This window comes from Gymnoscopelus braueri (genome assembly GCF_963280865.1).
Source record: "Gymnoscopelus braueri genome assembly, chromosome: 16".
NCBI lineage: Eukaryota > Metazoa > Chordata > Actinopteri > Myctophiformes > Myctophidae > Gymnoscopelus > Gymnoscopelus braueri.
The window spans coordinates 17,444,464-17,470,139 of record NC_137616.1 but is presented as its reverse complement, the minus strand read 5'-3'; the positions used below and the strand labels follow the sequence as shown (position 1 = coordinate 17,470,139).

General features: G+C 41.4%; 2 protein-coding genes across 3 annotated transcripts in view; one reads left to right on the top strand and one right to left on the bottom strand.

Moving 5' to 3' along the window:
• Window positions 1-602: 602 nt before the first annotated feature.
• On the bottom strand, window positions 603-10,400 carry chrm5b (cholinergic receptor, muscarinic 5b). Its single transcript, XM_080453271.1, has 2 exons — window positions 10,314-10,400; window positions 603-2,415 (listed from the first exon to the last, which is right to left on the bottom strand). The coding sequence occupies exon 2, from the start codon at window positions 2,327-2,329 to the stop codon at window positions 797-799; it is 1,533 nt and encodes a 510-aa protein (XP_080309397.1). The 5' UTR covers window positions 2,330-2,415; window positions 10,314-10,400; the 3' UTR covers window positions 603-796.
• aven (apoptosis, caspase activation inhibitor) overlaps window positions 3,029-25,676 on the top strand; it is a 32,549-nt gene continuing 9,901 nt past the window's right edge. For both annotated transcript variants that reach the window (XM_080453273.1, XM_080453272.1), the window contains exons 1-2: window positions 3,029-3,188; window positions 6,468-6,642. In XM_080453273.1, coding sequence (XP_080309399.1) covers window positions 3,042-3,188; window positions 6,468-6,642 — 322 coding nt within the window. In that variant the 5' untranslated portion in view covers window positions 3,029-3,041. The remainder of the gene's footprint in view (window positions 3,189-6,467; window positions 6,643-25,676) is intronic.

Here is a 25,676-nt window from a genome sequence, read left to right as displayed (position 1 = left end):
AATGCGTCATGGTGTGTGTTACTGCCACATAATTACAGTTCTGAAATTACAGCCACATTCCCAAAAGAGCTAGAGAGTGATCAACAAACAATCATTGCCATGTTGTTTCCACGGTGAAACAGTAAACGTTGGACAGATAAGCGTTTAGCCCTTCAATCAAACATCAAATGGAGTAGCTCGGGTTTAAAATTGTATCACTGAGGACATAAAGAAAACATTCACAAAACACTGATATACACAAGGCAATTTTCATACACTTAAAACATCATTAGAAACTGAAATTCTTTCTTTCATACTGACACCACCACATCATACGTGGTGGTCTCATTATGAAAGAAAACATATTGTGCAAGTAAGGAATCCATGCCTCTGCTTTTGATAGCCCCCCTCTGGTTATTCATTTTTATCACCGGTGGGTCTATGTTTTATCCCGGCTTCTTAAATACACTGTAGACCAATATGTAAAAAGACATTAACCCAGGCGTTCCTATTTTGGGCACATTTGTCAACATAAAAAAACAAACAAACATTAAATTAAAAAATATTGAAAAAAAAGCAGATCTACAAGCTCTCAACGCATCACATTGCAACGTGTTGTGAGCTTGTAGATGGGCTATTTTCGCTATTTGTGGTACAAAGTAGGGCTTAAGTGGTAAACATAATCCCCCCCCCTCTCTCGCTTTTTTTCTTTTCTTTTCTTTTTTTACAGATGGAACCCTGCATACAACGATGAAAACTGAAAATGAGCAGTGGCCACAAATCACTCAGAAAAGAAGAATCTTATTTCAGTGCCGTATCAGTTAATTCTACTGTTGATGTTGGGGTTTTGTCCACACCAGACCAGCTTGTCCTCTCCCCTCTTCCTGCTCCACTGGCAGAGTAGCAGCATGCGGAACGTCTTCTGGAAGGTCTTGTTGCACAGTGCGTAGCACATGGGGTTGATGGTGCTGTTGACGTAGCACAGCCAGTAGCCCAGGTGCCAGAGGGACACCGGGATGCACTCCGAGCAGAAGGTGGAGATGAGAACCATGATGTTGTAGGGCGTCCACGTTAGGATGAACGCCAGCAGGATGGCGCTGAGGGTCTGGGCCGCCTTCTTCTCCTTTATCAGCACCATTCTCTTCCTCTTGGTGATCTGGCTCTTCAGGACTGGGTCCATGGGCTTGGGCGTGGCGGTACTGGAAGGGGAGGAGTTATTGACCACGTGCTCTGTTTCAGTGGGACATGGACGTGTGGCGGCTGGGTCTGTGTCCTTGCCTTTCAACGCAGGCTTGAACTTATATGAGATACCCTTCTTGCTGCTCTTCTTTTGGGGACCGGCAAAATACCCATCTTGTTCATATTCCGTTGCCTGGCCGTTCTTACTACTGTGCCCGTTTCCTTGATCTGTGAATGACCCCTGTGTGGTTTCTATGGAAACATGATGCTCTTCCTCCTCAGATGAGGTGTAGCTGTTGAAGGAAGTGGCCTGGTCTGCCTTGGCCCACACCTCGTCTGACCTTGTGGTGGTCTTGGTGGCATTGCTCTGGTTAGAGGACGACCAGGAAGCCTGGTTCCTGTCCCTCCTGTCGCTGGTGAAATGAAAGCAAGACCTGAGTTTCTGTGGTTTAGCTCCCTCAGAGACGTCAGACGGTGCAAGCCCCTGGAGCTCCGCCAGGTCCTTTGTGCGTCTCTCCGTCTCCTTGTAGATCCGGCAGTAAAGGATGGTCATGACAGAAACCGGGATGTAGAAAGCGGCAATGGCTGTGCCAAATGTAATCACGGGTTCAGAGAAGAACTGAATCTGGCACTGGTCCGGGGGGACTTGTCTTTCACCCACAATGTACTGCCAGCACAGAATCGGTGGCGCCCACAGCACAAACGACACCAGCCAGGCCAGGCCAATCATGATAGCGGCTCGTTTTGGTGTCCTTTTGGCTCTGTATGTTAGTGGCCTTGTGATGGAGAAATACCTGTCAAAGCTGATGACTAACAAGTTCATAACTGAAGCATTGCTGGCCACGTAGTCCAGCGCCAACCAGAGGTCACATGCAAGGTTTCCCAAGGACCAGTATCCCATTAATATATATGTGGTGTATAAGTTCATGGACAACAGTCCTATGATTAGGTCTGCAAAGGCCAAGCTCAGCAGGTAGTAGTTGTTCACAGTCTTCAGTTGGCTATTAACCTTGAAGGACAACATCACCAACACATTACCGACAATAGTTATCAAGCTGACGATTGCAGACAATGTAGCTATGGTGATAACCTCCCATAGGCTGTGGGCGAGAGGCTGGGTGTTTGATGTGTTGCCATCCAAAGTGGTGTTTAGCAGACCATTGGCAACCATGATGGTGGTTATTTTGTGTACTGTTACAATGTGCAGACCTGTGAAACGCTTTCTTCTGGATCCATGAAGAATTTCTCCAGGCCTCCCTGAAATAGAGAGAAAATAACAAAGAAAGTTTATTTAACGTGGCCTTTAACAGGCCTTATTTGCCATTTCCCTATCTCTCTCTCACACACACACACACACACACACACACACACACACACACACACACACACACACACACACACACACACTTTGCCTGGCAAAGCAACTTCTGTTCAAATGTTATGCTTTTAGCTTTAATGTCTTACAGTACCATGGCATGTGCTGTTTACATTTCTGACTAATAAAGTATTCAATCAATCAATCAAAGGAGCTTGTAATAAGCCACAACCCATGGGTTTTTCACACACACACACACACACACACACACACACACACACACACACACACACACACACACACACACACACACACACACACACACACACACACACACACACACACACACACACACACACACACACACCCCATATATACCAAATTGCATGCGGAACAAAATAGGGGGCTAGCGTTTTTAGCAGGACGTTATTCAAGGTAACACCCATTCACAGCAGTGTCGGCGTTACAGTCTAAACTGTCCGCTTCCATCAGTTGCACACATTCAACAACAATCATGGAGGGACGGCCGGCCACGGCGGCCAGAGGAGCTAGAGGAGGAGGAGGTACAATGAGTTGGAGAAGAGGAGGTGGTGGTGGGAGTGGGGGGAACGAGGGTTCAGGTGGAGGCCGTGGCAGAGGCCGTGGTGGTCGTGGAAAAAGCCTAAGGGACCATCACCGCGGGCGGGGACGTGGAGGAGGAGGACACCATCACCGGGTGAGAGGGACATGTATTATGAGTGGACCAAAGCAGCACTGTGGTGTAAAGTAACTCAGTACATTTACTAAAGTACTGTACTTGAGTAGGAGGTACTTTTACTTTACTAAAGTATTTCCAATTCTCAATACTTTTACTTCTTCTCTACTTTTTCCTCCACTATTATTTGAAAACTTAGTTACTAGTTACTTTGTATATTTCATTATTGTTACAAAACACACTAACCACTTACAGCCCTATTTCTTTAGAAATTAGTTCACAATGCGTCATGTAAGCTTGTAGATCTGCTATTTTCGTTTCTTGTGAAACGGGACTTTCTGCACAATGAGTACTTTTACTTTGGGGACTGGTAATATTTTGATACAGATACTTTTTACTCAAGTATTAGTATTTGGAATACTTTCACTTGTGACAGTACTATTTCTACATTGTAGTAGTAGTAGTTTTTCAACCATTGGGTGAGAGGGACTTGTGTTATGAGGAGTGGACCAAAGCACATACAGTATTCTGAATCAGATCAAGTTCCAATCTGTGATGTGTTTATAACAGAATTAGCGTCATGGGAACCGTGGCTAGCTGTTTACTCCTTTGTTTTTATTCTTGTTTATTGTTTTCATTATTGTTTTGTTTTATGTGCATGCAGTCCTTTGGGACATGAATTGTTGTGATAGTGTTCTCTAATAAAATGGCAGTGACAGGTGTCATTAATTACCCCTCACTAACCACAACGCACCTGTCTATTGTGCAGTGGTGGAAAAAGTACTCTCACATGTTTTACTTAATTAAAAGCATCCATACAGCAATGTAGAAATGCTCTGTTACAAGTAAAAGTCCGGAATTAAAAATGTACTTGAGTAAAGTACAAAAGTGTATAAAAATGTACTTAAAGTACCAAAAGTAGAAAGTACTCATTATGCAGAATGTCCCAATTTCACATGTCTTTTGAAAATAGCAGATCTTCAAGCTCACAAATTGTGAGCTTAATTGTAGATCGGCTATTTTTAAATGGCCGAAATGTACTGTATATTATGTGGCTGAAGTGGGTAAAGTTTTGTAATAATAATCAAATCTACTAATCTAAGTAATTAGTAACAAAAGTTTTCAAATAATTTTAGTGGTGTAAAAGTATAATATTTGCTTTAGAGATTTGACATTTGAGAGTAGTGGAGTAGAAGTGAAAGTATACACACAATTGGAAGTATTCCAGTAAAGTTGTATTAAATTGTATATATGTATCTAAATTGTACTTAAGTACAGTACTTGAGTACATGCACTTAGTTACATACTGTACAGTATGTGCTTTGACTGTATGTGCTTTACACCACTGGAGTGGTGTAAAGCACGTACTGTCCCAATCTGTGATGTGTTTCTTATAACAGAATATATCATAACAGCTGTCTACTCCTTTGTTTTTATTCTTGTTTATTCTTTTCATTATTGTTTTATTGTATGTGCAGTCCAGAGGGACAGAGTAATGCACCAGAGGGAATGCACCAGCCCTAGAATTCTGTGACAGGTGTCATTAATTACCCCGGCCCGCACCAATCGCAACGCACCTGTCTATTCTTCTTTTCCTTTCAGCTGTTCCCTTCAGGGGTCGCCACAGGGAATCATCTGCCTCCATCTCACCCTGTCCTCTGCCTCCTCTTCTCTCACACCAACTGACTTCATGTCCTCTTTTCACTACATCCATAAATCTTCTCTTTGGTCTTACTCGAGGCCTCCTGCCTGGCAGTTCCAACCTCAGCATCATTCTACCGATATGCTCACTATACCTCCTCTGTACATGTCCAAACCATCTCAGTCTGGCCTCTCTGATTTTATCTCCAAAACATCTATCATGCACTGTCCCTCTAATGTACTCGTTCTTGATCCTATCCATCCTTGTTACTCCCTGAGAGAACCTCAACATTTTAGACTCTGCTACCTCCAGTTGTGTGCCCCATATACACGTACGTGCTCACTGGAGAAAATGCGGTGTGAAACTTGCTACAAATGGATATGAAACTAGATGACAAAATACACACACGCAACACTACAACTTTTAATGCTGCCGCGATGACTCGCCAACGCAGGAGGGCATAGCCATAGGAGTGATCTACTGTATGGCTGTGTATGGAATACATGAAATCTATGTAATAGCACAGCCATTCTAGGGCTATTGTGGAATGCACACGATGAGACTAATTTGCATTACTATTTGCATACACATTTATTACTGACCACATTAATATTTTTTATTTTTTTTACTGGAATCAATTAAATTAAATGTTATGAATTAGGGTTGGGGTTATATAGGGTTATATTTTGTGGATTACCTATCAGCATACCAGTATTCTTGTCTTATTATGAGAAATCGTGGGGTCAGCCTCAGGCCTCAGTGTAAAAGAGCTCTCAGAATGAAGTCGGTGGTTCAAAAATGAATTGATCACAATACCCAGAGCTATTGATTAAAGAGAACCATCTTCCCTGGAGCTTTTTACACTGCAGGGCGGGTTTTCTTTTTCCATCTAGCCCAGGGCTAATTGTGTCATTAATCATAGGAAATTGGCTCATTTGCCTGTTGTCTTAGCTGTGACTTGAGCCCATGGCTAGTTGTCCTAGCTACATAATTCTATCAGGCCTCGAGTTTCCAAGAATTCTAGAGTTTAGCCCTGAGCTAGCAGAGGCAACATGTAAATGAGTCCAATTAGCACTGGGCCAGTTAACTGAGGCTTAAAAGATGTGTGGTTGGAGGAATAACACTTATTTAAAAATGAACGTTTAGACCCCTATGTCTGCCTTGTTATTCACATGAACCCATAATGGGTGAACATTTGGTGAAAATTGCCGATCTACAGCGTCACATTGTGAGCTTCTAGATATTTTCGCCGAAGACATTTGGTGTAGCAGGAAAGATGATCGTTTCCATGTTGAAAGATTTTCATATACTGTATTTTCAAACATTTACAAAAATAGTGAGAATACTATAGCAGATCTACAAACTTTCAACGGCTATTTCCACTATTCATATCAATTATAGTTATCTATTATGTAATATAATATTATATGACAATTAGTTACTTGTCATATAATAGTATGCCCTATGTGCCTTTTTGTTAACGAAGCAGAAAAACAGAAATGCAATTTTCATTCATAATGTTCCAATTTTCTAACGACAAACGCAATGAAATCGTTAATCGCAATTATTTGAGTGACAATTAATCGCCAAGTAAAATATAATCGTGAGTCGTGAGAGCCCTAGGTTTTAAGTTTGTGTTGTGCTCTGTTCTCCGTTAGGGCCCGGATGACGGAAACGACGAGGAGCTGGAGGACGACGGTATCGAGGAGACGTTTTCCAGGAGGAAACTGGAGTCCAACTGGGATCGATACGCAGAGTCTGAGCGGGAGGAAGCTGCTGATGACACTCCCACACAGAGAGGAACTGACTATCATGTGCTGCTGGGGTCAGCAGGTAAGGCTTTAGCTGGAGGACAACCTATGTCAACCACTCTTCTACACAGTAAAATCCCGAGTGTTCATTTAACTTGGAGAAGGTGCAAATGTAACCAAAATGGTACGGGTCCATTTCTCGTTACATTTGTACACGCTCTGATGAATTAACAACACTGTGGGTTTTACTGTGTACCAGCTGTGATCCACAATATTGAGATGGGAAACACATGTAAATGTAAGTTTTACACTCTGTAACCCAAGGAAAGAGCTGAATTGAAATGAAATGAAATGCAAGAAGAATAGATCAGAGAGAGAGCACTCATAAAACAATTGTAGGAGAGGACGTTGACCAAAACAACAGTGCACACCAAAGCAACTACTTACAACATGATGCAACTACTTGCAACCATTATCCCCAATGACAGTTGCATTGGTATGGACTGGCTTTAAAACTATTTTGTTGCAAGGAGTTGCGACTAGTTGCATTGGTGCAGTCTGGCCTTTTAAAAGGGCGTATTATAACAAACTGTTTTTGCTATAAGTATTCAATGTTTTAAATGTCTTCTGCTGTGTGTGCATGTGGAAGCATTTTTGTTTTGCTTATGTATTTCACTGCAACTGGGAAAATGTACGGGTCCTATTCAATTTCTCAGTACATACATCTGTAAAAGAAGTAGGATAATCTACTCTGAATGGTACATGTCATGCACCGCATCTGCCCATCAAGCAGAGTAGGCCTAGTTCTACTATTTGTACGTAATTTTGGCAAAGTGGAATGGCTGTATTAGTGTATTACCCTTGATGGAAGTTCTCTAGCGCAATTGTTGTTTTTAATATATTGACAGAATCTGCTTTGCTTGCACTTGTGTGTGCAAAACATCATACAATGAAAATGAATTGTATTCCTAATTAGGCCTGTCACAATTGTTACATAATCGCTTTTTTTACATGTATAAAATGTAAATACATATTAAATATTATACATATTAAGTTATTTGTCATATCTGCCCTGTGATTTTTGATTACGAAACCTAAAAGGCAAACAGACTTTTTTATTTTATTCAAATGTTCCAATGTTCAATACCAAACACACAATTGAATCGTTAATCGCAATTATTTTAGTGACAATTAATCGTCAAATCGTTAAATTTGTAATCGTGACAGCCCTATTCCTAATTATGGTCTCTCTCCCAGGGAGCATCTTACTGTAATCCTTATCCTACTGCTACTACCCCAGGGACGTGCTGGCCACTGGGAAATTTGGGACAATTCCAGAACGGCCGCGCCATTCCAGGCATATTTATTTTTAAATATTTTTGCTCCCGTTTTAGGATTATTACGGTCATTTCCGGGTCGTGCGGCCCAATTATTAGTTACGTTACTGTTTGGGCTGTGATGCTTTACAGCAGTGGCGTAATTTACATAGGGCTGCTGGGTTAAAACAGAGAAACGCACCCCATGCCAGGGCTGAATTTTGGTCCCAGCCCGCCCCTGTACTACCCTATTATAATAAACCATCTTGAATCTTAAAATGCTATAAAATGAAGACCGCTCTGTCTGTCTGTCTGTCCTCGTCCAGTTTTCCCCTCAGTGGGTTGACCAATAGATCTGATATTGCACATGGGTATTGGACTGAGGAAGCAGATATTTCACTTTTTCTAAATGTAAGTTGTGTATTAGCATTTTTGTGAACTCCGTCACTCAATTGTCTCAACTGTCTAATGACTACTCATCCATTGAAATGCATTTTTTAGGGTCGTGGGTTGACCAATTGATTTGACATTGCATTGACCACACATTGACCATTGGCAAATACAGGGACTGACAAAGTTGATTTTATTAGCATATTTGCCACAGGCTAAGGGATCTGTAGTCACATAGGCCAGAAGGACTGCCATACCATGGGTTTATTGGTTGTTGATTTGCTGTCAGGGTTATAGTGGTAGGGTTGTGTGATTTGGGCCCTGCTAGTGGTGGAGATGGGGGGTGGAGATGGGGGGGGGGGTCGAGTGACTCACGGGAGCAGTGCCAGGGTTAATTGATCAGCGGTTGTTTCCAGTTGTCTAATTGTACTCTCCTCTTTAGTAGCGTGCTGGGCCTAGCCTCGGGGCTATACACACACAACGCCAGCAGATAGAGAGAAAGCTCAATGGTGCATTTTATAGGAAAAGACTGATTTAAATGCATAGCAAACAGCAGACGCAGCAAGGCAGCGCTATATTTGGCACACTACTATAATACTGTGTTGTTGTTCATGTACATGCCTGGAGGCCTGAAGGACCTGTCTCAAGGACTGAGGCACAAAACGGTGTGAATCTTGTGATATACGCCTTGTTCAAGTTTAATGATAACAACTGTTTAGACTGAAAGTCTCATTAAAAAAAAGTGATGAAGACAACAGAACCACGTGAAGAGGAGCATACTGTAAACGACCACAGGAGAGCAGAATAGATGTCGTGATGATTGCAGTGAGAGGTGTTGGTGCTGGGCACAGCAGGCAGATGTTATATAACATACACTACATAGGCCGAGGGGATAGTCATGAGATATTAAAATGTATCAAGAAGGGAAGAGAGAGACTACCGTAGTAAGAATCTGGATTGTTGATTTAGAATACATAACGGTTTATTGCTTTGTAGTGTTAATTTAGACAACAAAATTGTGTAATACGATTTCACAATATATATTTATAAAAAATCACACCATACCATTACAATGTTGACAGTACCCTTCCCTAGCACAAACCCCTGTGGTTCTCAAGTCAGTAGCTGTTCTCTTTAATTCACATCAATCACACTTCACACTGCACTAACCCTCCCTCTCCTACATCATCACAGTGGATTGTCTACTGAGATGCGGGGCTAAAATACAGATTAGATGTCATGTGTCGTCAGTATTTAGGCCATCTGATTTGTTAAAAGTTGCACTTTTCTAGCTTCTTCTTTCTTATCTTGGTTTGTGGTTTGTTTGCATGTTTCAGTTTTGTTTTAGTTTTTTTTCTCATGGTTTGACTTTATGCCTGCCAGTAACTGTGCCATGATGTGCCAGGACAATATCTGTCTCTTGTTAGCCTCTACAATGACCAAAGAGTTCAAACGTAATATTTATCTTTAACACCTTGGTAACGCCTCCTGTTTTTAGTTCAGTTCACTGGAACCTCCTGTTGTGTGGAGGAAGGTATTTCATAACAAATAGGATCTCTCACCCATCAAATGAGAGTGGTGTAGTCACTGGTTTAAATACAAATGCAGGGCATCATTGTGCCCTCTTTACAGACAACAACAGCATTATGCAGACAGCTTTTATTTTTGAAACATTTTTGAGTTTTTCTTCTACTCAGGACGAGTGGTTAAGCAATGAAATGTTTTTAGAGGTAGCGTCAAATGTGTGAGTACTTTGACTCCTATCTCTCTCATCCGTCAGAGTTTTGCCCACTTGTTAGATTAGTCATGCTGTACAGCGTGTGTCGGGCGCTCTCCCAAAGGCAGTTAATTGTATGTGGGAGGGAGATACTCTCAAGTGGCGTTTGTTTTCCGGGCCACTTAAAGCCATGTAATCAGGAATTGTCCACTGAGCATTTTTGCTTGTATGGTTGTGTATATACAGTACTATACAAGGCCCTTGGTAGGGTTTAGATAGCTCTAGCTTTTGTTCAGTTTGGCTAGATGTAGTAGCTCAGAGAGTGCTTACCGGTAGTTTATCCTGCCAGGATTCGTTAGGTTCAGCTGTCGTTTATTTCAGGACAGTGGATTTCTAAGTGCGGGCTGCGGTCGCCGCAGGGGGCCGCCAGGGAGCGTCTGGAGGGCCAATTGGAAAGGAGAGGGAAAAGAAGAAAAAGAACAAAACTACTTGTTGTTGTAACTAAGAGATTTGCAGAGATGCCAGTGCAGTGAGCAGTCAAAATGTGCACCGTTGCCAGTGACGGTGATCTACACGCTCAGTTGACGTTTGCTGATAGGGAAAAACATAAAAAAGAAACAAATACCTAGTCTTGCATCCTTTAAGACACCTGTCACGCAAGCATCTAATGTGGGAACTGACACCATACGGAACTTATACATGAAGAAGACCCAATCTGTGAATGACTATCCACTGCCTTTGATGGATATTTTTAATCAAGCAGTGTTACGGATTCCATGTGAGATGGGGGCTTTAGGAGGTTGTTGCTTAGTAACACGTACTTGCTTTGTAAGGCTTATTTTACACAATGGTGTTGCATGCCGAAATCAGGAGACCTACAAGCTCAGTGTTCTTGTAGGTCTGCTATTTTTGATGTGCGACACCATCGTGCGAATTTAGACACTCAATCCTAGCTCATCGACCCATGGCTCCTAATTATTAATTGCTTCATAATGTCATCCCTTCATAAGATAGGACATTCTAGTAGTTAAAGCTGTAGGCCAGTGACTTACTTTTCACACATATTTCTATGCTTTGCAAACAAGTGGTTCCCCATATAGACTATCTTTTCAGAGAAGTCGGAGCACAGTTTCGCCCACAGTGCAGTGGAGGTAGGTGCTCGACTGGAGCATCTCTGTAGGATTATTTCTAATGAAGCTGATCTATTCTTGTTTTAGCGGATTCTTCTGATTCCAAATATTTGTATGGTGTGGCTCTGCAGTCTGCAATAGGCTAGCCATCTATGACAGGGTCTGTGTGTGTGTCTGTCCGTAGCTAATCCCGCAGACCACTGGACCGATTACTGGACACTGGACAGTTTTACAAGTCAGGGGGGCTGTGATAGCACTGAGACCTTTTCCAAGTTTGGAGACATACGTCGTGGACGACATCCTTAGATGACGTCACAGGCTGGTAACATGATGTCATGAGATCCACATTATAGCAATGCCCTTTCTATGTAGATCCAGAGATCCACATCATTTCCTAGTTCTTTGATTGGTGATACAATGAAACAGCACTGTTGATTGTGTTTTAATCTTAACTAATATGGCTCTGCATATTATTATTATTATCATTATTATTTTTATTATTATGCCCCCTCATGCAATCAATGACTAATTTTCTAGTTGCAGGATCTTCAATTAAGCCCCCCCTCTCTCATTCAATTATCCCAGAGCAGGGCGATATGGACAAAATCAAATATCACAATATATTTGACCAAATACCTCTATCAATATTGTGATGATAATATCGTATTGTGACGATAATATCGTATTGTGACGATAATACCAAAAAAATAAATTCTACGATTTTCAAAAACGTCTAAAATGGCTCATCTATAAGCTCACAACGCATCACGATGCGGTAAGTTGTGAGATTGTAGATGGGCTATATGTGCTATTATCGATATCATGATATCAATATAATATTGATATATTGCCCAGCCCTAACCCCAATCCTCTTGTGTTTAATGAAAAAAGAAACCTGTAATGGTCAAATAAGGAATTTGACTTGAACTGTAGGCTATGTTGATTTCTATTGTTTGGTAGTCACTGAATAACTGTTGTGTACCTAACCCTAGTGCTAATCCAAACACTCCTAAGTGCTTCTGAATGCCAATTCTATTATATAAGCCTTTCATATCAAGCCAGAGAGGATATATTTAGAGACTATAGTATAGTATGTTTTGAGTCCCTATTCTGGGCACGTCACAGGTGAATATTCAGCGAAAACAAGCTCACAACGCACTGAGTTGGGAGCTTATAGATCTGGTATTTTCAGCAAAGGGATTTGGTGGAGAGGGAAAAAATTGGCAAAAATGTGAAGACCATGTCACATGGTCGTCACGTTTTGGGGTCCCCCAGGGGTTTATACTGTACATTGTACAGTATAATCCCACAGTATAGTCATGTGATGCATGCTTTTGAGAGGAAAGCTTGTCCCAGACTTGAGAATTTTTTGTCACAAGTGGCATTTTAATTGACCATGACTGTATTGGTTCCATTAGAACCCAGTGGCCATCATCAAGCTGCCGTAATGAGTTGCCTTCGAGCTATTGTGTCAAGTCTTGTCTGTCCATCAGCTGGGGTTGATTGTGTCGTTGCTAGTGGTAATGCGCACACACACACGCACACGCACACGCACACGCACCGTATTTGCCCTCGTCTCATCTGCACGCGGATGTGGCCGCATGTGTGATTGTTGTTCTGGCTGGGCAGTTGTTGAAGAACCAACGTCATGTTACACATTAGCACAAGGATCAATCCACCTCCCCCGCAGCCGTAGTTTACCAGGGCCACTAATGGGCACCTATCAGGACTAATTCCTAATGAGACTAAAGGAAATCACATTAAAGCGTTCAGTGATTCACCTAACTAGATTGACAAGTACAATGGATGTTTCCCCCCCAACAAACAGAGATGAATAGTCTCAATCACAGCATTCGTTTTTAAGTTCTAGCCTTGTTATGGATACTTGATTGGCCATTCCAGAGTGGAAGAAGGAATTCATAACCAAAGCACAGCATGTGTGCTTAGGTTAGGTTTGACTCATTATAATTGTGCAAATTACGCTAGTACTGTAGGTTAATTGGGCACGTAGATGAAATACACTGCTTGGTAAGGTCTCTTTCCCGTCTCTACCTTGGTACAAGTCATGGTTCTTAACCACGTAGTAAGCCCTATTTTCTACTTTGTTTTACGATGGTGTTGCACGGTGACAATAGCCGATCTACAAGCTCGAAATGTGTCGCATCACAACACGGTGAGCTTGAAGAAACGTTTGTGGATTTTTTTTTCAATGTTTGAAGATTTAATGCTATTATGCTCCTCTATAATGACAATAATAGGGAAACCAGCTTGAAAGTTATTAAAGGTCAACCCAACATGTTGCTATTCTTAGTTCGAGTTGTACTGTAAGTCTCCACACTTCAGAGAATGCAATAGATCAAAGGTGCGGCTGCCGCCGTTACTACCTCCATGATTTGTCATCCCCATGCTTCTAATATATATAACATAAATTAGTAAATTCTCCTCAAACACTGCACATCCCTCCAACCTGATTTAAAATGATTAACATTTGAGATTTATTATAATTTCTTCGATTTTTTTTAACAGCAACATATGTTGTAGCAAAACACTATATCTATATATATATATATATAATATATATATTTATTTATTTCAAGACAAATTTCAGTGTGAGCTGACAATAAAGTATTATTGTATTGTATTCAAATATAACAAACCTAGGTTTATTAGTTCAATTAAAACATATTGGAATCAGTTGAGTGTTGTCTAATTGCCTGCTTGGTATAAGAGTTGAGTCAAATAGAGAAGAAACTCACCCCTTTATGGCTCCAAAAGCATTCATATAACAGGATACAGCAGCAGAGGGATGTTGTCTTTGTCTTTGATTCACTGTTTTCCTTTACCTCTGCTTCAGTTCAGTACAGTGGTTCCTTACTCCTTGAGCCTGTGTAAGTGCTTTCTGTGACTCTCTCTCTCCTTCTCCCTGTGTTCGCTCCACACTCTCCTTGGCTCTGTTTCTGTCCTTCCCTTATTCTCTCTCTCTGTCTGTCTGTGCGTGTCTCTCTCTCTCACTGAATCATTTCCCATCAAACAAAGCTGGAATCCACAAGTGTCTGTTCAGGTAGGTTATATCACACAGGATGGTGTAATCACCCTTCCCAGACATTGAGTAAATTTGCCAATGCCATCCTTAGGTGAAGCTGTCCTTCAACATTTGTGCCGTAAAACCAAGAGACCAGGTTGATCATTTGATAGAAGGCTACACACAGAAGCCATTTGACTTCACTAGAGTCCAGAATAATTAATTCTTCGTCCCCGGGGTCCGGTACTGGTCCGACACCTTTTTCTTCCCAGCAGAGTGGGTTAACCACAAAAGCTGCATCAATGTCCTCAGTGGGATGGAAGTACAAGTGTAACTGTAAGCGCCTGCATGCACTCATCTTATCACCATCTTCTCTGAAGAACCAGAAGGAGCAGACAGCAGTTCGAGTTGCCTTAGCTTAGATTTAACATTTTTTGTAAAGTTTGCACCCCGGTGCTCCATAGGTCGGATGACGTCTTCTACCTGACTTCTGTGGCATCTGGCTTTGCTGCCTCTTGCACTCACCACAGCACAGCGTGTCTCAGATAGATGGAGCTGTGAAGAGAAACTCCCACAGGGCCTGAAGGCTCGTCATGTATCAGGAGGCACTGAGCAACATGACACACTTGTGTGTGTGTGTGTGTGTGTGTGTGTGCGAGAAAAGTCTATGGGGAGTAGGGCTGTCAAACGAATATTCGATATTCGAATACTATTTGAATATTGGGAAAATATGTATATTCGAATATGAAAATTAATATTCGATTTATTTCTTACGTTTTTTTATTTGTTTTATTTTTATGTTTATTTGACAGGGACAATACATGTATGAAGTTATAAAAACAAACGAAATATATGTTTTATTGGATCCGAGCACTCGATACATTGTTTTTTGTACTGTTTCTGTCAAAAATAAATAAATAACAAAAATTAAGACCAATATTCGAATATAATTTCTGAGGAAAGTTGACAGCCCTAATGAGGAGTGGCAGTGAAAACGATGGCTTATTACAAGCACCTAGTATTTGAACAGCATTTGGTTTGCCAGGCAAAGCTGTCGGCTACCTCTACTGCTTATCAATTGTGCTTCATCTGTGTGCCTCAATTGTGTGCTCCACTACCCAATATCCAGGCCCATTAGCCCCCCCACCGGCCAATCATATCAGACTGACTCCAAGCTATGTATCTACCATAATTACTGCAATAGACACACAACGGAACACAAAGTGTGTGTGTGTGTGTGTGTGTGTGTGTGTGTGTGTGTGTTTGTGTGTGTGTGTGTGTGTGTGTTGTGTGTGTTGTGTGTGTGTGTGTGTGTGTGTGTGTGTAAAAACCCCATGGCCTGTGGCTTATTACAAGCTCCGTTGATTGATTGAGTGAATACTTTATTAATCAGAAATGTAAACGGCACATGGTACAGTAAGTCAGACATTAAAGCTAAAAACCCTAACGCAAAAAAGTTGTGGGGACTAGTATTTGAACAGAAGTTGCTTTGCCAGGCAAAGTTCTCAGCTGCCTCTTCAAGGCTGCTTGCAAACCAATTGTACTTCATCTATTTAGTGCTCTATCCTACATTCAATCGTGATGTGTCAGCTATGCCTGAAACTTTTCTATTAGCTAGACTTGCGGTCACAAGGCTTTTGATTATTTGTGTACTGCACATTACAAGGGCAGTCAGTCTTTCAGCGAGCTGGGGTCAAGTTGAGACTAAACGTTCATCATTTTATCCTCTAACTTTGTGTTATTCCTGGTTGTGTAAGAACTGATGTATTGTAGACGGTACATCAGCAGAATGTCTGTGATATTTATATAATTTGGCCTTTGAGTTGTTCTCCTAACTCAGGAGACAGAATGCATATTCAATTCAGTCAGGGACCGGAGTCACGACTCGTCACGAGAAGAACTATGTACATTTAATGCACATGGGTTGTTTAAAATGCATATACACAGTAGATCTGCCCATGTAACTGCATTTAATTCAGTTTTTAAGGTGTAGATGTGATCTATATTTTGCGATGGCAGAACAATGCTTTCCCCTCCAGTTCCTTTTAGCCTCAGTAAGTGTTGTGTGCATTAACATCATTATAGGAATGAGGATAAACATGGAATAGATCAATCAATACCTTACAGAGAGATCAATTGATATTGATAGGGTTTGGTCAAAGATGATAGCCCCTTTGTGTACATGCACTGCTTACGGCTACGTCCATTTCAGGTTAATAATTGTATTAGTGGGTGCTTTTTTCATTCAGTAGCTATTTCACCTTTCAGACAACCAGGCAATGTCCACTGTAGTTGACAGCAGCTGGACAAATGCTCCTGACACAATGAGACTATCCCAGGGTCACATGTTACACAACATGCCATCAACGTCACATAGAGTTGTTCAGGTAAGCTCAAGGGCCAGTGTTATGTTGGCTCATCTTGCCCACTGTGAAAGATTTAGTTTGTAATTATTGCGCTGAAAGAAACCATTCTTGATGTGAATAATGAGTGTTATGTGAACCATTCTTGATGTGAATAATGAGTGTTATGTGAAGCAGTCTCAATGTTTCCAACTTGCGAAGGTCGAAGTATTCAGTATACAGTTGCTCTGCGTTATTCAATCGGTATAATGGAAGATTTTGTGACAGTAGCTCATCACATTCCCATCCCCACACCCCTCGGTATTGATTAAAGCTTCACTATTTGTCTGCACTCCTTTTTAGAGCTACTGTACTGCATGTCTTGCCTCAGCAGCAGTCTGTATGATTGAATTGATTGCAAAGGCGCAGCACTGCATGTTTGTGTGAACATCTTTTTCATGTGCTCACGTCTTTGTGATGGTGATGAGACTTTGAGGCAGGAAGACCGCCTGGAATGGACCACCAGGCCAGCTGAGCACAGTTATTGATCATCAGGAGAATACACTATGGACCCCTATGGAAGCTAGAATAATGAGACGTGTAAGATAAATGTCCACAGCTCCATGTCTGTCCATTAGGTACATCACAGGCCTCCTCCTACACACTTGGCCTCTGTGATGCTGCAAAGGTATCCTGGTCCTATTAAACACTACTGTATGTTGGTGGAGGTCATGGCCTTAAAGGATACTGCCAATGTTTTGTTCAACTTAGTCCTATGATCGACTAAGTAAGAAAAATATGACAGGCTTCACAATAGTGAATGGGCTGTTGTGTGAGGTTATGGAGGGAATATACAGCATGAGTCTGTCAACATGGAGACATTATGAAGTATTGCTGTCATGTTATATGTTAGCTTGCCCGCATACATGTGTTGCAGGGCAAAATGTGTTTGTCAGTGGGAATGATCAGTAGGCTGCCCCAAAGAGATGATGAACTTTTGGGTCGATAAGGTCAAGGTCTCAAGGTTAAAGTCAATATTACTGTAATTAAATGGTCATATGCCAGGAATGCAGCGACATGGAACAGAATATGCTGGTATGGGCAGGGTTTGCATCCCTGTGTGGGTGTTTTTTTGTCTTTCTTTTTTTCCACATTTGTTTTGACTGATGATAAAGGAATCAGTGACGCAATACTGGCAGAATCCTTTTGTCATTGATAGGGTGATATTGTACATCATTGCAAATAATCACATTTATGAGCTGTGCGTAAAGGAGAACTTCACATCCTATCGTTTAGGGCTGCCCGCTGAAAATCGACGATTCAAGTAGTCAGTTGAATACCCCATAATCGACGACGGAGATTCTTTGATTCGATTTTTTTTGTGTCTGTTGATTTCTTCCTAATAGCGTCTTGTTAGTTTCACGTATTCTAAGTTAATCTACCTACTTCCAGTAGACTCCGGTTTCAGTAGATTTAAGAATAAAACGCCTGTTGAGTGATCATGTTACAGGTTTCCAATGGTGTTAATCAAAGTTGCTCTTATTTTGAAATCCGCCCAGTTTTCTTGACGCTGGTCAGAAATAAACAAATAAACAGACATGGATTAAACGCAAGATTTTGGATCAACTTGGATCACAATGTACATGCCATTGAGGTTTTCCGATCCTTACTTAAAACCCACCAATTCTCTTTGGCTTTTAATGGCACTTGATCCTCTAATGTGTTTTAACAATGTACATATTTGGGGGACGACAACAACTCTAAAATCAGTCATTTTATGGTATGGTTCTTTGCTTCAATTAAAGATAATTGGGGATGTGTGCTTCAAACCTCCCACACTGCCTCACTTGTCTTGCCGTAAATAACAATAGTCGTGCTTGATAATGACGGTCCATTAAGCCCTCTAGCAGATGCATGGTTCCTAAAAGCCTTTTTGATTCATCACAACTGTTGTCCACCTCCAGCTTTATCACTTTGCAATGGTGTTGATCTCAAACCGCTCATTAGCTGTTTCAATAATCCAGTAGCCCATGCCAAAACTCTGTGGATTAATTACCCAGATGGCCCTGCCATATAACGTTAGATCGATCCCTCTGGTTAAATATTTCTCTAGACCTACTATACAGCTTGACCATGTCAGCTTGACCATGTCAAGCTGTATAGTATGGAATTTCCTGAACTGTCCCAATTAGAGAGTAATTGGGCCTTTTGATAAGCCCCCAAGTGGCCTAGCTTCACAAAGGAACTTGACCTTAGTCTTGGATGGATGACAGTTATTAAAAGCCTGAAGTACAGCAAAAGCCCAGTTAACTCCAAGCCATTTGTACCTGACATCTTCACAACAACACAAGGCGGCCATGGTAAAATAGCTCCCCTAGCGGAATACGGCAGCCATTCAAATTTAATCAGCTTTTGTTTGCGTCCCCTTGATTGCCCTGCATAGCTCATTCACTGTATAAACAGTCACCCGACACGTCACTCACAAAGAAATAGGGAGGTAGCAGTGTGTAATGTGTATAGACAAAATGGACAAAGAGTTGGATACATTTTATAATTGCTGTTTACTTGGTCATACAATTCTAGGCCTTTCTCTGCTTTCAAGCCAGCTATTTATCACCCAGCGGCTGTCTGTCCTTAACCTACTGTACTCTAGCCACAGGGAACAGCAACACCATGGGCCATTTCATTCATCCCAACTGAAATGTTCCTTCAGCTCTACAATTCATAGTGTATACTGCCATAACCTCAATGGTCTCTGCTCTGTGGGAGGTCTAGAACAGGGATTCCAAACCTATGGGCCGTGAGGATATTGCAAACTAATTGGCAAAACAGTTTTCATTGTGATACTGATAAATAGGAAATTACAGTATCCTGTATCTACTATGTGAGTGCCATTGATCCAAGCCGGAACACAGTCGATTGATCATTAAAATGAACATGCTCTGAAAGGTCATCGGGCTCGGGAATTGAACCTGTAACTCGCTGTCAGGCTGCATTAGAGCCTATAGTGCTATGTGCCCTAACCACTAGGCCATCGGCGCCCCGTCGATTGGAGGTTTGAAGTTGGGTTAGGGTTTATCGCTTTAGTTAGCCTAGGTCACAGCAGTGACCTAGGCTAACTAAAGCTAAATGCCCCAAATTGCTAGCTATATATATATATATATATATATATATATATATATAGGGTTGTTGAAAAATAAAGTGCCCCCCTTGGAAAAATGAATGCCCCCCTGCTGATTACTGTCTGGAACCGGCACTGGGTCACAGGTGTTCAAAGTGGGGGCCGCTAGAGGGGACAAAGGATAGGAATACGAAACATGAGCCTTTAGATTAGCTATTGTAGCTATTTTCACTATTTTATTTTATTTATTTTTTTAGATTTTCTTTTTAAAGCCATTTACAGCAGGGGGCTGCAGCCAGAGGCTATGGCTATTTGAGGATCCTAGGCATGGGTGAACCCCTGGCCTAGATAATGTTGTGAAAGGATGTCAATATACATCGGGTGGTTGCTTGGGTTTGCCTTAACATAGAACAGTGTTGGTAAAATGTTGTCTCCCTGTAGCTTATTTGTTTTCATGGTGCAGCCTTTGTGCATGTTTAAGACAGATTCGGGATCTGCACTCTAAGGCCTTTTGAATCTCCTAACCATAATTTCTCCTTCATTAATCATGTGTTGCAGACATAGTGTAAGAATTGACAGATGGTAGCATTTTTTTGTTGTTTTCAAGCTAAATATGTGCCTATATATTAGTAAGCTAGTTTATGCAGAGAGCTGTCACATAGCCAGTGTAGACTAAATATTATTCTCTCCGTTACATTCTGCAGACAGTTAGGATCCAGTGTTATTGTGTGAGTGTGATTTGTTGACTACCAGGGTTCAGATTTTTCTTTTTTCTTTTTGAGACCTAATCATACTGTAACTAACTAAAACTTAGGTCAGGATTTAGAAGGCGTTTTTAGAATCAGCCTCAGGTCTAAATGGGTTAAGTCGTTATGCTGGTTCGATCATTTATATTTTCAATTATTTTCCCATTTCAATCGAACTTGACATGACACCCCTATTATACTTTACACCTGAAGGCACTGGATAGCTATAATAATTGACTAATGGCTTGCTCTATGAATTATATTGTTTTTGTCAAAAGGAGGGCATGAACTTTCTGGGTACTAAAAAGCATTTTAAAATAGGAAATTCCTGGTGGGAAATGTAATTTTCATTGTTCTGATGAATAAATGACTAGCTTGCTTAAAATGATTGCATCCCTTTTTAAAATTGTTAGGTAAGCCTGCTTCTGCTTTTTTCCTTTTTAATGTATTTTTGGGTCTTTTCTTCCTTTATTCAATATACTGTATAATTCAGTATAGTGGAGGGTAATCTCTCGAGACAGATTCAGAGCTCCGCATGAAATTCAAAGGAAAAAATATTGCCGATGGGCTCCCAGATTGAGTGGAGAGTGACAGGAAACAGGGAGAGAGACGGGGAGTGACGCACACGCAACACAGGTTGTCAGGCACGGGAATCAAACCTGCAACTCGCTGTCAGGCTGCATTAGAGCCTACTGTATGTGGTATGCGCCTTAACCGCTTGGCCATCGGCGCCCCCTGCCTCTGTTTTTTTAAGCGTAACTGTGGGTTTGTGTGGTGAATTTTGTACTGTATGTAACTAGAGCTCTGTTTGTTTACAGGAGCTACAGTAGCTCTCTGTCCGCTTTTGGTACAGTTTGTCAGGCATTCGAGTGACAGGATGTAGTGACAAACAACAGTACAAGTACATGGAGTTCCTTTTAACTCATTCAGTGCCACTGGCCAAAATTCATTGTAAAAAAGTGCCATTCAGTGCCACAGCCAAAATTCATTGTAAAAAAAAAGTGCTTAGGAGCCGAGATACAGCCTTTTTCAGTAAGAAGTTAAACAAGAAGTGAATGGAGCAGAACATTTTCAAATCATCATATCTTGGGTTCTGAATTTCTTTAAAAAAAAAAAGAAAAACAATATTATTATTATTATTATTATTTTTTACGTTTTAGACGTCCAGTGGCACAGGGCTTATTACAACGGACGTTTTAGACGTCCAGTGGCACTGAATGAGTTAAGTGTATGGTCACTCACAGGTGGTTCTAATGCGTAAAGTCTTTTCTAGAATAATGAAGAAAAATCTACTGATATGGCCGTGAGACAGGCTCAGCTATTCTCCTTGAAAGGACAGAATAAATACATTTTTCTTGTCTTTATTGTCTCGCTGGGTTTGTTGTTTGTTGTGATTTTGATTGCAATTAGTGCAGGCAGTGATTTATTGACAATGTAGCAGCTTTCAGAGTTGTCCAACGTTGGTCTAATTTGCTTGGTTAAAAGGCATGTTGGAGGATTGCCTCTGCCTCTCGCAACAGGATAAGCTGTTTTGTCAGATCTCTCTCGTCTTCCCCTACCTCCTTATTTCTTCTCCTCCTTTCTTCTTTCCTCCTCCTACCTACTCTCCTTTCCACTTTTCTGCCATCCTACTTTTTTCATGTCTACTGCCTTTTTCTCATTTGTCCATGTCTCCTTTCTGGTTCTCTCCTCCAATACCCTCCTCCCCTTTTCTTCTGTGTTCCTCTCCGTGTCTATAAAGTATAATATAAGGCTTAAGTGGTTAATCAGACTAATCGATTTATAAAAAATCGATTTGAAGTTTTTCATGTTTAGTTGATAAGAAAAAACACTCGCTTCTCGACTATTCGATTAACCTGTATGAGCAAGATGAAGTCTGTTCTTATTGGTTCTAAATGTTTTGGATATATTCTCAGTTAATTGCCCACTGCCCAGCCTTAATCCCTTCCCATCCCTACCAGTCAATGAGGTGGTCGCTCTATTACATTTGTTACTCTCTTCTTGAGACAACTAGTACTCACTCACACTGAAGGGTCATGTCATTCTGGGTGGCTTTCCTTCATGGATAAATTAACTAGGGCTGCAACTATCGATTCTTTTCTTAGCCAGTCTATAGATCACTTTTTTGATTGAATAATCTTGTGTTTTTTAAAAATATTTTCTTATTTCTTACATATCAACGAATGAATGCAAAAGATATATTTTTATATGAAATAGATTTATTATAATTGATTAAATTGATTAGTCTGATTAACCACTTGAGCCCTATTTTGTACAAAGGTGTCCCCAAAATCGATTATTTTATTAAAACCCAATACTTTTATTAATCAATATTTTTTTTAGCTGTTGCACCGTTAAAATGAACACCATATCCCATGCAGTCACCTTCATGCCTTTTCACTGCAGTGCTATTTAAAGTCATAGTGTGTAACTTTGTATCTTTGGTAATGTCTCTGGTGGCTACTAGATGGCATTACAGCGTCTGTTGAAGCTATGATTCCCAGTGTAGGGGACAGACAGACTCAAGTCTCAACTCAAGACTAAAAATAGAATTTAGAGAAGTGGTCACAACCACAACACATTAATTTGGAATGGTTATTGTGAAAAAATAATTACGACAGTGAAAAAGTATATACAAAAATTATAATAACAAGTGTGTGTGTGTGTGTGTTGCCTTTTCATGGCAGCAGATGCAGTAAGACTTATGAATCAATGTGGGAGAAACTGCTGCCTATATCCAGGGTTCCTCCTTGAAAATGAGGTGTTTTGCCGTCAATTTTGTTTGTCTACCTGCTTTGCCTCGTCCAACCGGTCGGAAGCATTCCAAATCTGAGTTAATTCCACGCACCACAGCTCCATTCCCTCAGGCTTACACAGCTGGCAGCCTGCCAGCATGGGAGCTTTGCTACAGTTGGTTAGATTGTCCCTATCGCCACAGTGAAGTGTACACTTTTTTAAGGCATGGTCAAGTCAACAAGGGTGTGTGCGTATTCTTGCATGCACGCGCCTGTGAATTTGTCATTCTGAGTATGCGCATTCATAACTTCTGTGTGTGTGTAATATGTGTGAGTTCCTGTGCATACAGTAGCCTAAGAAACAACGGGACAACAATGACGCGCTGTCACAAACAGGATGTCAGTGTTTCTGCTGGGCCACACCGCACACAGGAAACCAAGGTTGACGTGCTTGTCTGCATCTGTGTGTTTCACATGATGTCGCAGATGCAAGGGCTTCCAATGTGGAGTAGTCATTGTAATCCTCTGATCACATGCTGCATTGACCACTTAACCCTGATGTGTGTCTGTATGGGTAGCTCGTTGGTATAGCACTCGCCTTTGGACCACAAGGTTCTGTGTTCGATCCCGGACACTGCCAACTCAGCGTATGAGTAGCACGGCTTAGGTAACAAAGTTGTGGGATAAGTAGTACTGATGGTAGGTGTTATGCTCCACCTCAACAATCCATCTCCCAGGGGTCTAGCGCAATTGAAAAGGGGACAGACATCCTCGTTATCGGACGATATTTTCTTCAAGTGCCACCCTTTGGCCAAAATGTCTGGTTCAGTGCAAGGAGCAGCCCAGCCTTTAGGGCCTGCTAGTGGGGCTTTTAGATTTTTAATCTTGTTGTAATGACTTTACTGTAATCTTGTCACAACACACATATTTTTTGTGAACTCCCCGATCCTGTTCAAGGACGGCTAGATATTGCAGTAATGCAAGCCTGGCATGGCTTATCTCTACCTTCCGTCTGTGTGTGCCAGCTCCACACAGTAGCTCTCAGAGCAGAACAAGGGCCTCTCAAGGCTCAGCAGGAAAATAGCGGTGTGGAACAGAAGGGCGGGGAGCGCGGCGAGTGAAGATGGGAGAACGGATCCGAATATAAAAGCTGAGAGGAGAGTGCAATGTTGCAGAGCCACAGATAACGCTTCCAGACTGCTGGTGAAACCAAATCTGTTAATGTGGGTGTGTCGGCCCGCAATAATGTCAAGAGATGGGACACTTCGCTGGAGTTACACAGCGCTAATTTACTGTAGCCACTTGGCCTGACTAAGCATGACTAATGGTATTTATCCACAGTATGAATAGTTTGCTGTTACTATTAACTCATTTTTACAATAATACCATTTCATAAGAGACGGACTACAAAACAGGCCTTTATGGGGAGGTAGTTTTTAGCTGTATCACTGTTCAGTGACATATTTTATGTATTCTCAAATAACATGGGGCACACGTTAAGATGCGTTTTTGCTCACATGAACTCTTTGAAGTCATGCGATACGTACTTAATCTGCTGGTACATGTAAAGCTCTATGCTACACATCTGGAAACATGTTGATATGTGGCCTTTACTTGAGGTCTGACATAAGACGACAGACGGAGCAGGTTTTAGCCAAGATCAGACAGAAGATTTAACCCATTAAAAGCGGGAAAGCATCCGTGTCATTTCAGCTAAAAAGCATTATTTTATACTTTGGCTATTCAAAAATAGCAGATCTACAAGTGCGAGATCGTAGCACGTCACTTCGTGCCCCGCTACGAGCTATTTTTGAAACATTTTGACAATTTGCATATTCTTTTAAAGTGAAACTTTTAACTCCAATCTTTGCTTCTGGGGGTCCCTAGAACACAATATTTTGAAATGGGGGTCAGTCGGCGGCCAAATACATATAATTTTGGGGGTCCTTGACATGAGACAGTTTTGAGCACCACTGATATAGCAACATAGGTTTTTCAGAAAACAGCCTCAGGTCTTAATGGGTTAAGTCACTGAAGTCAGCTTGGACCCACTGGCACAAGTCACAACTTTTATTTTTCCTCTCTCCCTCTTTTCCTCTCTCTCTCTCTCTCTCTCTCTCTCTCCCCTTCCATGGAGCGTTAACAGAGGCTCCTCTTCATTCTTCCTGGCAGTGGTTGGCATGGTGGTGTCAGTTCCTCTGAACCACCTGCATGGCATTTGCATGAACACAGATCAGGTTGACACTGCATGGGCTCCATGTGGCAGGAGTTTAGCAGCTCACCGTCGTCAGCAGTTTTGTGCTGTTGAAGGTGGGCTGAGGGGTGAAGGTGGACCAAGGTTGAGGCAGATCTTATACGGAGAGAACAGGAGTGGGAGAGAGAGAGAGACTTACAACGGAACGAGAACAAACAGGAGAGAGAATAAGAACAATGCAATAGAGTCCTATGAACTTACAGATGACTGTGTGTGAGTAAATGGTTCTCATTCAGAGTTTAATCATTACTGTGTACATTTGTGCACACAAGATACGGTGGTGAATCGGTCCAGTGGTGTGAGATTAGCCCCAGACAGTTGACTGTTCTTCTAACCTTCTCCT

Bases quoted from the DNA above. Each gene is read 5' to 3' on its own strand.
- chrm5b (XM_080453271.1), bottom strand. From the start codon at position 2,329: ATGGTTGCCAATGGTCTGCTAAACACCACTTTGGATGGCAACACATCA.